Source organism: Primulina tabacum, unplaced genomic scaffold (assembly GCF_025594145.1).
Source record: "Primulina tabacum isolate GXHZ01 unplaced genomic scaffold, ASM2559414v2 Contig1116, whole genome shotgun sequence".
Lineage (NCBI taxonomy): Eukaryota > Viridiplantae > Streptophyta > Magnoliopsida > Lamiales > Gesneriaceae > Primulina > Primulina tabacum.
Genome location: NW_027460108.1, coordinates 1 through 12,662, shown reverse-complemented (window position 1 = coordinate 12,662; position 12,662 = coordinate 1). Strand labels below are relative to the sequence as shown.

Genomic DNA, 12,662 nt, shown 5'->3' with positions numbered 1-12,662 from the left:
ATCTCGAATTGCATGCATTGAGTGTCAAATATTTCTGATTATTGAGGGTAATATACATGTTTGTTGAGAGTAATTTAATGTCCATTTGAAACTCTTTTGAATATATCTCTTTTAATTTTTTTGTGCTTTCTTATGCGATTTTTTAAAAAGACAATTCAAAATATACAATATACATATAGTTTTGGAAGAAAACTACAACACATTAATTCTTTCAAATTAAGGTAATTTCGAAATAATATATATTTAGGATAAAAAAAATTATGATTATTAAATGATATATTAATGTTCATTGAAAAACCTTGTTGTAATGATAACTTTTACACTCAACCAATTTTATTTTTAGAAAAACAAAATAAACTAATAAAATATTGTATTTTTTTTAGCAAGTAATTTGGACATGAAATTAATTAAAATAAAAAAATTTATTTTTAAATAATTTATCTCATGGGTGATACTGAACATTGCAATCATTTGTATTTTAAATTAATTTATAAAATTTTTAATTAAATTGATTGATATAATCAATGTAAAATTTTTAATATAATTTATGTTTTTATTAGAGTTTAGTTTTAATTTGAGTAAAAAAAATAAAAAAAACATATAATATATAAAATAAATTTGAATTAATATAAAAATTAATTGAATTTAAAATTGAATTAAATAAATTGATGCAATCAATACAAACAATAAGCGAAAAAAAATTATTATTTTACAAAAGCTCAACTTTTATATATATATATTGATTGAAAAAATTCTTAGATTATGAATTAATCAGAGTGGATCCGCGAAGGAAGGCCGTTCCTCGATATGCCTTGAGCCCCCAAATGCTCGCCAAAAGAACACGGACCTTTCTATAAAGTCTACACTCTAATCACAGAGGTGAAAGAGGAGAGAGCGACCCATGTACGCCGTAGACTTGTTCTTCTCCATCCAGTTATTTAGTAAAAGGTTTGGTGAACGATAAGGAGAGCTCAGACTAATTTCCTTTAAATCTCTGTAATGGTTGCTGGGAAAGTGAAAGTGGCGATGGGTTTGCAACCAAACTCAAAGCCAAAACTAGATTTGTCGCAAAAACCGCCATTGTTATGGGAACCAAGTTCAGCTAACAACAAGCAAGTTCAGAAAGGGTCAGTGCAGGGCGGCGCAGGGTTCTCACGCTCTTTCGGTGTTTATTTCCCACGTGCCTCCGCTCAAGTCCAACCCAGACCACCCGATGTGGACGAGCTCCTCCGCGTCATCGAAGAGCTGCGAGAGAAAGAGTCCCGTTTGAGAACAGAGCTATTGGAGCAGAAACTGCTTAAGGAGTCTGTCGCCATTGTTCCAGTGCTTGAGAACGAGATTTCGAGTAAGGATTCGGAAATCGGACGGTCGAAAGCGAAGATCGAATGTTTGGAATCGGAAAACGAGAGGCTAAGGGACGAGAATGAGTTTTTACACATGGAGCTTGCGAAACAGAATCACAAGTACACGGATAAAATCAAATGCATGCAGGCTGAGCTAGCTGATATAAAGATAGCTGTTGCAGAGAGCCAAAGAGAGCAAGAGGAGGCGTCGTCTTCGTCGACCACTACGAATCTTAATGATGTAACAAATAATTACAAATCGTGTGTAACCGTGAAGTCTGTGAGAAAATGCACGACACAAAATCATGTCTTGGGCAATTTTTTCGAAAGCGGAATGAGTATGCATGCGAATGTTGAGACTGAAATTGTAAAGAAAGATGAATTTGTAGGTGTGGTAGAGGAGAGTACCGAAATGCCAAGACATTCTTGGTGCAACTCCGAGGAAATCTCTGAGGGTTCAAGATCTCGTGCTCCGCGGGTTCCTAAGCCACCGCCGAGGCCATCCGCTGCGCTTTTGTCTTCGTTATCTTCAACGTCCACCTCAGAGATATCATCGTCTGTCTCTTCCCCTTCTTGCAGTTCTTTATCTGATTCAGCGGACCGAGCATTGGCGGAGATATCCTACATTCCTCCACCTCCACCTCCACCTCCACCTCCACCAATGAAAATTAAAGCTCCTCCTGCTCCGTCGCCTCCCCCGCTTCTTTGCAAAACTGTGCCACCACCTCCTCCACCTCCGCCTGCCATTCTGAAGAAGGTACCCGAGAAGGTGAGGCGAATCCCAGAGGTTGTGGAGTTTTACCACTCGCTGATGCGGAGGGAATCGAACACACGTCGGGACGCCGGAGGCGGTCCCGCGGATGGGTTGGCGGCCGGGGCTACGACGAAGGATATGATAGGGGAGATACAAACCGGTCTACCCATTTGCTTGCGGTAAGTTTCCTACTTTTTCCCATTTTGGTCATGGTTTGATTGTTTATTTACAGATATTACCATTGACTCGTTGTATCGTCCTTGCGTCTTTTTCTGCTACACTTGATGTCCTTTTTCTTGGAATTTTTACGTGTTTCTTACAGGATAAGACAGGTTCTCGATACGTAATCCAAATTGGAAATGCAGAAAGTTGTAAATTGAATGAAACCATGTGGGCATTTATGTCATTTAATGTTACCCGTCCCTTGCGCTACTTTTGCCTGGCTGATTTAATTTCATGTGTGCCTTTTGGTTAGCCACAGGGTACACCCACATAACTGTTCATAAACTTTGAGTAAACATAGTGTATACCCAAGTTACTCGAATCACGATTGGTGCAGCTTACTTGCATCCTAGCAGCGTTGTAATTGGGAAAAGTAATTGTTTGCACATGTAACTTTGCAATGTTTATTTATTGAAAATAGTATTAAATTGTAGTGAAAAGTTCTATGACATGTTTGATGTTTTCACAGTGTTGAATTCGATGGGATTGGGATCGTGTCTGGAACAAATTATACCCTTTCTATAGCTGACCAAATCGTTGAACCACATAGTTCGCGTTAGTTCTATACTGCAATGAATTCGATCTGTTAATGGTTACCTGGTTCTGGATTTTCTTATACAGATTAAGACGGATGTAGAAACACAAGGAGATTTCATCAGGTTCTTAATTAAAGAAGTTGAATGTGCAGCATTTGCTGACATTGAAGATGTTGTGCCGTTTGTTAAATGGCTTGATGATGAGCTCTCTTACCTGGTAAGCTGAAAGTGTTTACTTCATTTCATTTATTTTAGTTTTCAGTACATTATAGTAAAATGAATTTGAGAGTTATATAGGTTGATGAAAGGGCAGTTTTGAAGCACTTTGATTGGCCCGAACTGAAGGCTGATGCTCTAAGAGAAGCGGCTTTTGGTTATTGTGATTTAAAGAAGATGGAATCCGAAGCCTCGTCTTTTCATGATGCCCCTAGACAGCCTTGTTTTCATGCTCTCAAGAAAATGCAGTCCTTGTTTGATAAGTATGAAGTTTTTCACAAAGTTCTGATTTTTTTAGTGCATTTTCAAATGATTATCGATATTCTAAATTCGTTTTTCCCCCAATTATAATGCTTGCTTTGGAGAAGATTGGAGCACGGTGTTGATAATCTTTCAAGAGTGAGGGAATCTGCCACCAAACGATACAAAGTGTTTCAAATTCCAGTAAATTGGATGCTGGATACAGGTTACATAATTCAGGTACATTTATTTTCATCATTTACATTTTCTCTCTCGCAAAATTCGCCAATCTTTCCTATCAAAAAACCTAGACACACATTGAGGGCCCAAGTTTCACTTAGGTCATTCCGCGAACACCGATAGAAGACTTGGTCCTACATGTGATTCCGAATCCCCCGGCTTCGAGGGAGTTGAGAATTTGATCATTTTTTATTTTCTAAAATTTGTGCGATGGATACACATACCATAATTTTCTCCTTAAGTGTCATTTGGATGTTTCTAGTTATGCTTGTTGTGGCACATGCACTCTGTTTGATCCCTACTATAAACATTTGAGGCGGGTCTTCCACTTGGTGTAGATGTCTGGGAGAAAATAAGAGAGGCACCCATTTGACCAGCAAATGTACAAAACGCATTGCCCTGCTCCGCCTATCTCAAAACTACCGTGAATAATCTTAGCATGACTTGCTGAAGAAACCTTCAGTGTTTTCATATTAAAAATTAATTACATTTTGTTACTACAGTTATCGAAAAGTCGCTGTTACAGCGTTTGACTCATTCGAACTGGCAAGAAAGGTGTGGTGCATCCACGAGTCTTCTAAGTACAAGATAGCATTTAGTATCATAACCACCCTGTTTTGCATGGAGAGCTGGCTTTTGTTAGTTATGATGACGCTGACATTTCTCTGATTTTCTTGTCATTGATGCTGAATTCTTCTGATATGTTACTTTTCCTGCCCTAAATAGAGGGGTGTCTTGGAAAGAGATGCCGTAACACTTAACTTATTAAACTATCAATTAAATTGTGAACAATTTATGGATCATATAGTTTTATTATGATCCCCAAGGCGCCAAGTGTCATACTATAATGTCACTAGTAGTTAAAGTAAGAGAAGAATCTGCCTCATTTTGCAATGCCCAATTCGCGGGTCGCACATGTGCAGTTTCAGATTTTTAAAAGTGTATTGGTTTCTGTTAGATTTACATTTTTTTTAAAGTTCTAGGAAACCCATCAGGCATATTTTTATTCTTGGAATTGACTTTTTCTTCCCATCTACCGATTTTTGAAGTCCATTTGTCTACATTTTCTTATATGCTAAGATAGACAGACATCATTGTAATTTCTATCGATGATGTGTGATTTGAAGCATTTAACGTAAGCTTTGTAGATTCTAGCTCTTACGTATTTTATTTGTTTCCCAGTTTGCTTTTGAAAATCTCAAATTACTGATAAAACGGCGCCCTGTAGAAAGATTTGTAACTTCATTTTTTAGCTGAATTTACAAGCTGATGTGTTAGTATATGGTGATCTTGGTCTTCTATTGAACCGATTTGAAAAGCTCGTGGCCTGACAAATATAGCGAAGAAAGTTAAGTTAATAGCCGTGATAAAACTCTCGACATACAGCCTTTACGAAATAAAGAACTTCTCCTCTTTCTTTATTCTTTCTCTGATCTGGGTTTTCCAAATAAATTTTTTGTGCATTGTCGGTCTCTCTTAAAATGATCACTGATTTCTTGCATTTTGAGGAACAGTTTGTGTCTGCAAAACAAAGCTAGAAACTGACATTGGCAAATGATGGAAATTGTGCTACGTGAAAGTAACCTTAAATTTTCCATGTCCTGAGCTTATTTAGAAAGTTTGGTGCAAAGTTTTTTAAGGAATGTGGGTATATAAACCGAAGGACTTGTATTTGTAGTGCTATGACCCATCACCCTTATACATTGTAGATCAAATTGGCATCGGTGAAATTGGCTATGAGGTACATGAATAGAGTACTGGCCGAGCTTGAATTAGTAGGTGGTGGTGGCGGTCCTGAAGAAGAAGAGCTTATAGTTCAAGGTGTCAAATTCGCATTTCGAGTACACCAGGTGATAAAATTTCACAATCTTTTGGACCTGCATCGTGTTTTTTTGTTTGTGTGTTCTGATTTTCTTCTTCTAACCTAGTTTGCGGGTGGGTTTGATGTGGAAACTATGAAAACATTTCAAGAATTGAGGGATAAAGCTCGATTGTGTAACATCCAGTGCCATAATCAACATCAGCCGAAACTTGTTTGGAGGTTCTCCTCTGCTGCTTTCTAATCCTCGAGCAATCTCCATCAGATATGCTATGTGCCTACCTGCTTTTTGTTGGAAAGAGATCGAAATATTTGTCTGAAACGAAAGTATTAACTTAAATATGATCTATAATGGATTGGGAACTTCTTTTTACCTGGAGAAAATTCAGGGAGAGATCTACCGCTACTAATTATAGAGTGTTTGTATGGGTAAAATTCCCAAAAAAAAAACTATGTATATTGGGTTTTTACATGTCCTCTCTATGCCGGTATTGATTGGTAGCTAGGTTAGAAATATGTAAAATACATCCAACTTTTGGTTAAAAGTTGGGGCTGTATTGTGGCCTAAGAAATATAGACATCTCTTGTATTTGTGTTACAACTTTTCTTATAAATCAGAGATTTTTTAAAGAAAGTGATGTGAATTTATTATTTGATTTACTCTTTTTTGTTGCCACGACCTTAACACAAGCCCTTGGCTGTTGAGTGGGTTGGGCCAGCTTGGCAGGCCATGACTCTAGAGCTCAAGGACCCGGGGACAGGATCAGTTCACGGGGTCCGAGCCTGAGATCCCAGTAGAGGAACCAGAGGCTGCTTGGCAACCCATTACCGATTCAAATATACGTCCCTTGAACTACTGAACAGTGAACCACCTGCGACAAGTAGAAGTACCGGTGGAACTGAATCGGTCCGACCCAGCGTGGACCAACCTAGCCCATTATAACTAATCGAGCTTCCCACTTTCAGTCTGGTCCAGACAGTTTGACATAAAGTGCTACATAGTCGTGTTTTTATTAAAGAACGGGCCAATTAAATCGAACCAAATATCGTTCATGTCTCTCTTTCTACATTTTTACAACTTAAAACATTTTAGCAGGCTTGAAACTTGGAAAATGACTCTTGAATTGGAGTTCACTTTTTAACGAAGTTTGCAATCAAGCTCAATTCGTCAAGTTGAAGTGAGTATGTAAACATACGTGAGTATGCTGTGTTCAATCAGTATGAATTTTACAATTGAAACATGATCTACTTTATTTTCTCCAATCACAAACTAAAACAGAACTTGTTTCAAGATTAACCCCACTCGACATGAACTTTAAAACCGAAGAAAAAATAATCAAGAAAAGCCCGTCCCATATTCGCTTACCCTCACATTACGAGGGTTGCATATAACAACTGGTTCCAAGTATCCGGTAATCCAGGGACGCACCAGTGGCTGCAATCTATCACGGAACGATCCCCACCGTAAGCTGATGGGTGAGCATCTTTCCTCAACTGAGACAGAGTAGTGATATCCAACAAGAACACTGGTTTCACAATCCTGCTTAGTACTCTGTAAACAACTTCAGCCTCGGGTAGCCTCCCTCCTGGATATGTTGACCCTGCCAAAGGTTCTTGTACTCGATTACACCTGTCAAGTGAATGGATCAATATTTTGGTGAATACTCTGGTTCGATGCATATGTTGAGGAGGATCGTGAATAGGACGAAATCTGCGAAAATTACTTACTGAAAGTGGTTAGGAGAAACGCCTTGGAAGAAAACTTTGGTCTTGCTAGGATCGATATTTTGGTTAATCCATCGAGCCCATGTTGTTAACCCTATGTAAAACGCAATCAGGCGGTTCATGTCTTTGGATATGGTGCTACCGTCTTGTACATAATCCCAGCTACAAAAACGTGATAGAAATTAACAAGGTTTCATGATATATAGCTCATCTGATACAAAAATGTAAAATTTTAGATGAAATATCGAGTTTGAGCACGAGAGTAAAATCTTACGGTTTCTCTCTTCCATTATGAGTCCACCAATGCCATGAATTGAATATGAGCACATCCATGCCCTTCCATGCATCACCTTGTTCGATGGAACCCAACTTCAATACTCTCCCAATACTCTCTCTTTTTATATCTACCAAGTATGTTGACCGAAAAAGAAATATAGTAACTCCATATTCCTGCAAATGTAGGTTTTATATTTATCAACTATTTCTTAATCATAAATAAAAGTTGGTATCTTTTTAAAAAAGTTGGTTAAACAGGGTGTATATATATATATTTGGGTGCGAATAAAAATGGTTTCAGGAATTTTAGTAGAGTAATTATATAGTATAATTTATTTGGTCCAGACAATATTCGACAATTATAGTAAGATTATTAAAAAAATTATTAGAGTGTTAGATGTTAGAAATTTATTTTATTCAAGTGAGTTAACGTATTTTGTTTTAAAAGTAAGATTCATACCAAGAGATCAAAATTGGTTATTCTACAAGCCACATTCTTTATTATCACTATTAGTGTTGGCATGCGCAATGTACATGTGGAAAATTAATTAATTATAAATATTTTTCTCACCGATTATAGATGAGTAGGTCTTTTGTTAGACGGTATCACGAATCTTGATTTAGTGAGACAGGTCAATCCTATCAATATTCACAATAAAAAGTAATAGTCTTAACATAAAAAGTAATACTTTTTCATGGATGACCCAAATAAGAGATCTGTCTCACAAAATACGATTCATGAAACCGTCTTGCACAATTACTTAAAAATAAGAGTTGTTTTCGTCATAAGTAAGTGGTCATACCGACGTAATTACTATAACAATCACGTTCGGGTTTGATAAATGCTAAACATATGGATAGTGTCTTATCCACTCAACATATGACACATGTATTAAGTGATTAATAATGACCACTCATCTATACATCATAGTTGACCGAGTGATCATGATTTATCTACTTAGCATATAATGACACTATTCATATATATAACATGAACAAAATACGATGAGAAATAATATGAGATAATAAAAAATATTTAATGAACTTTAAACTATAAAATTTTTAAAACCTCTGCACCTAGTAATTCCTCAGTTCGCCTTAAATACAATTTACCAGATGTAGCGACTGGTATCAGAAAATATCAATGAAGCGTGTATGTATCTACCTAGCTACTTATTTTCATCCCCGAAAAAAATAAACATTAATTACTGCATGCCGACACAAGTATTTAACCTAAGAAAATTCATTTTTATATTTCTATAAATTGGTGTAAAAATATGAAAAAAAATTTACTGACCTGAAAGGTCACAGAAGAGAGCGATTCCTGTCTGACGATTTTGAACTCAGAATTGGGAACCGATGCATGAATCATACAAGCAAGAGAAATCCACTGATTGAAACTCAATGAATCTCCCACAAACATTATCTTCTTCCCACTCCATCGCTTCATCAAATCCAACCCATTAAATCTGTAATATATATCCAAAAAAATTAATATCACTGCTTTCTGAGTTAACAGTGGTGGACCATAAAATTTTCAAAAACAGATAGCTCTGATCCAAATATTCTCTATACAATTCGTCTGGCCGTTCCCTTTGGTTGAATTTTTGAATGCTAGTACCTGGGCATGGTGCAGGAGTCTGGTGCCCAAGAATACTTGAGATAGAGTTTATCGGGGCGGCCATACTTGATGCAATCGAATTCCGGGTCGATGAATGGGCAGCCGGAGGGCTGAAGAGAGGATATGAAGGGTCGTAAACCCATTTTCCCTGGAACAGATTGCAGCCTGATGCAGCGGCTGGCTTTATACTTGTTGTGGGAATGCTGCTGAAATTATAGCGTAGCAGCTCCGAGTTGGCGTATCTTGGCAGGGGCAACACCAAGACTACATGAAACAGGGTCTGAATAAGCAAGTTTTGATGCCAAAAACCCACCATTAGCGGGTGTGTTTGGTACACAAAACAGAAGGATAATAATGTGAGTAAGGCAGAAAGAGAGGTGTACGATTACAAACACACTCCGATAAATAAATTACATGTTCAACTTTTCTTTAAGTGTAATTATTAATGAACAAACAGTAGCTAGTTCATCTACGGCTGCTATAATCTTCTTTCTTGGGGAGGGTGGGGCACCCAAAGAGCAACTTTATACGGAAGTCTTGCGCTTTAATAATTTAATAGATATAATTTTATTTTTTCCGATCATAAAAGATCTCAATTTATATATAAATATATATATATATAATATATTTGGTTTCAATCTATGGGTAATTTTTACTTAGAGCTATCCCCATGTTTTTTTATCGTTAGCTTGAACTCAAACTCGAACTCACTATTGAAATCGAGTTATATCATGCCGCAAGCCCATCCTTCACTTTTTTTATCTATGAAACCTTCAATTTTTGTAACAGATTATCATTAACTTGTATAATTCATTAAAATTAATGATGAAACAATAATTTATATATAATTAAAACATAATAACACAAAAAAAAAAAACAAACAAACAAAAACTCGAGCTAGCTTGAGTATAAGACAACAATATTTGAATTTGACTCGAGATGCTTAGAACTCGTATCTAGTCTTATACGATCTTGCTTAAACTCTAAATTAGAATGTTACTGAATTTTATAGAAACGGTAATTGCTCTTTCTATAATATAGGAGTTGATATTTACACTCTGTTACGTGTTATTTACACTTTACTCACGTGTCCACTTTATCACAGTGCAAATAACAAGAATAGAGTGTAAATAACAATTTTCTTATAATATTTAACCTAATTAATTAAAATTTACTTTGGTCTTTGAATTAAAATTTTCATCGTATCGCCATCGCATTGTATACAATATTTGTAAAAAAGAACAGAAAAACTTCAATAAAAATCTTGCACTTTTAGCAAGTTTTTGACTAGACGTAGAAAAAGATTCATCCACTTAGTTCTCCACAAAGAAGAAAAAAAAAAAGAAAATAGACATCCCTCATAAATGTTATTTAAGTACTGGTTTTCCTTTAAATTATTTGGCTGTATTTTACTTATATTTGTCCCGGGGGTTGGGGTGGGCACATTGTTTGTATGCGTTGCTGAAAATATATATATTTCAAATTTTATTTTTTGTGGCCTCGAATGAGTTGGAAGCACTTAGATTAGGGTATGGGGTTTGAAAAAAAAATAAACATAAGTCTCACATGTAATTTTATAAGATGAACCGATCCAATTCATAAAAATAATATTATTTTTATTTTAAATATGTATTTAATTGACCGTATAATGAATATATATTTATAAGATTGTTGCACGAAAAACTGCTCCACAAAAGATAATAATAAAAAATTAGGTTATGTAGCCCGGCTTTGTCTTTTGTTTCATTGGGAAATCAAAAATCAAAAGGTGAAACTTGAAAATGCCCCATGCCTCAAAAATTAAAAATATACAGAAGAAAACAATTTATTGAGTCAAATATTTTCTCAAAAAATGGCAACAAATACAGCTGTGACGATGCTACAAGACGAAATCATTCTTATAGCTAAACCCAAGTATCATTATTGTGATGATATTAAAAAATTTTGGTATAATAATTAGCCAATTGTATTCACCAATAAATTAAAATCTCAATCATGAAAAAAGCAACTAAGACCGTTCTCATAAGTAGATGCGAACTGTCCCCTTTTGTAGCTAGCTTTCAATCAATAATTTACATCTAAGAAATATGTCTCTCTCGTTTAGGGTAGTTGGTTATTTGGTTTATTGGAGTCCAATTTATCCCCGCACGACTTATATAATATCAGTACATCACATATTTATACAACTTTATTATAATTAATTTGATTTATATTCATATATAGATAATATCATAATGATAAAAATAATGAAGGCTCATAATGCAACTTGGAATTATTATATAAATAACATCGTATCATCGTAATAATAAAAAATATTAATAGAATGGAACATGAATTCTTGATTTTAGTGGAATTCTAACACTATATTCTACATAAATGAGCGAGCAAGAATACTTAACCTTCTTGCAAAATATCCTAGCTATCCTCGAATATATCTTGTACTACTATATTTCCAAGAAATTGGCCAAGAATCATTGGAAAAAAAGGCATATGGCATCTTGAACGGTGGTGTGGTTTGTTAGAATAGGATTTCTGATGTAACATGGAAGGGGATCAATTTTGTTAACAAGCCAAAACATCGTTATGGGCCGGGCTTCTTTAAAAAATCAAAACGTTTCTGATTTTAGTTAAAACCATGATTCACGAATAGGTCTTTTGTGAGACGGTCTCACGAATTTTTATATGTGAAACGGGTCAACCCTACCGATATTCACAATAAAAAAGTTATACTCTAAGGCTAGTTGGTACATGGGATAAGGAGGAATATGATAAATAATCCTCCTTATCCCATGTTTGGTACCTTTTTAAAAAGCCTATGATATTATCCCTTGATAAATAATTTTTTAGAAGGATAAAATGTCCCTTCTATTAGGTGTGATAATTTTAATTTAATGATAAAATACATTACAAATAACTTAATTGCCCTCAATTTATAAATGATTTTTATAATCTATGCTAGTAGGTAGAAATTAAAATCAAATAAATATTTTTATTTATTTTTATATATTATATAATATGATAATTATATAAATGAATTCAAGATAATTATATAAATAATTTTTATAAATATCATAAAATTATTAGTATCACTCGATTAACCTTAAAATTGATATTTAACTAACTCACAAAAGCAACGACTCAATTATCATATTATATAATATATAAATTAGGTAAAAATAAATAAATCATGTAAGCACTATCGGCGCATGAACGAGATAAAAAATATGAACTCAAGCAAGCAACAACTTTGAAATTATAAAATTTATTATGATAAGGTTAATTTTGTCATTACAATCTAATATATAAATTTAATCACTCTTATTAAAATCATACCATACATTAAATATAATATCATACATATTATTTTCCTTAACTTATCCTTATATTATATAACATTTTATCCTATCATGTGTACCAACTATGCCTTAGTATAAGAAGTAATACTTTTTCATGTATGACCCAATAAGATATCTGTCTCAACAAAATACGACCCGTGAGACCGTCTCACAAGTTTTTTGCCATGATTCAAACCATAAAATTGTAACGAGTTTAAGCTGGTTTCATGTGAGTATAGACAACTCGTTTGTATATTTTAGATTTAGACCCTTTTTTTTGTTTTTAGTAGAAAATAAAATATTGACATTTTATATAAACATGTTGATTGATAAAT

The 12,662-nt window shown here is 34.7% G+C and overlaps 1 protein-coding gene and 1 pseudogene across 1 annotated transcript; one reads left to right on the top strand and one right to left on the bottom strand.

Annotated features, from left to right (window-relative positions):
- The first annotated feature begins 748 nt into the window (after positions 1-748).
- LOC142535708 (protein INCREASED PETAL GROWTH ANISOTROPY 1-like) lies at positions 749-6,000 on the top strand (annotated as a pseudogene).
- Positions 6,001-6,540: 540 nt separating this feature from the next.
- LOC142535707 (protein trichome birefringence-like 38) lies at positions 6,541-9,340 on the bottom strand. Its single transcript, XM_075641835.1, is given in 6 exon segments — positions 6,541-7,000; positions 7,099-7,257; positions 7,370-7,545; positions 8,669-8,840; positions 8,993-9,110; positions 9,113-9,340. Coding segments are annotated over 6 exon segments (1,083 nt in total). The 5' UTR covers positions 9,309-9,340; the 3' UTR covers positions 6,541-6,738.
- Between the last annotated feature and the right edge of the window lie 3,322 nt (positions 9,341-12,662).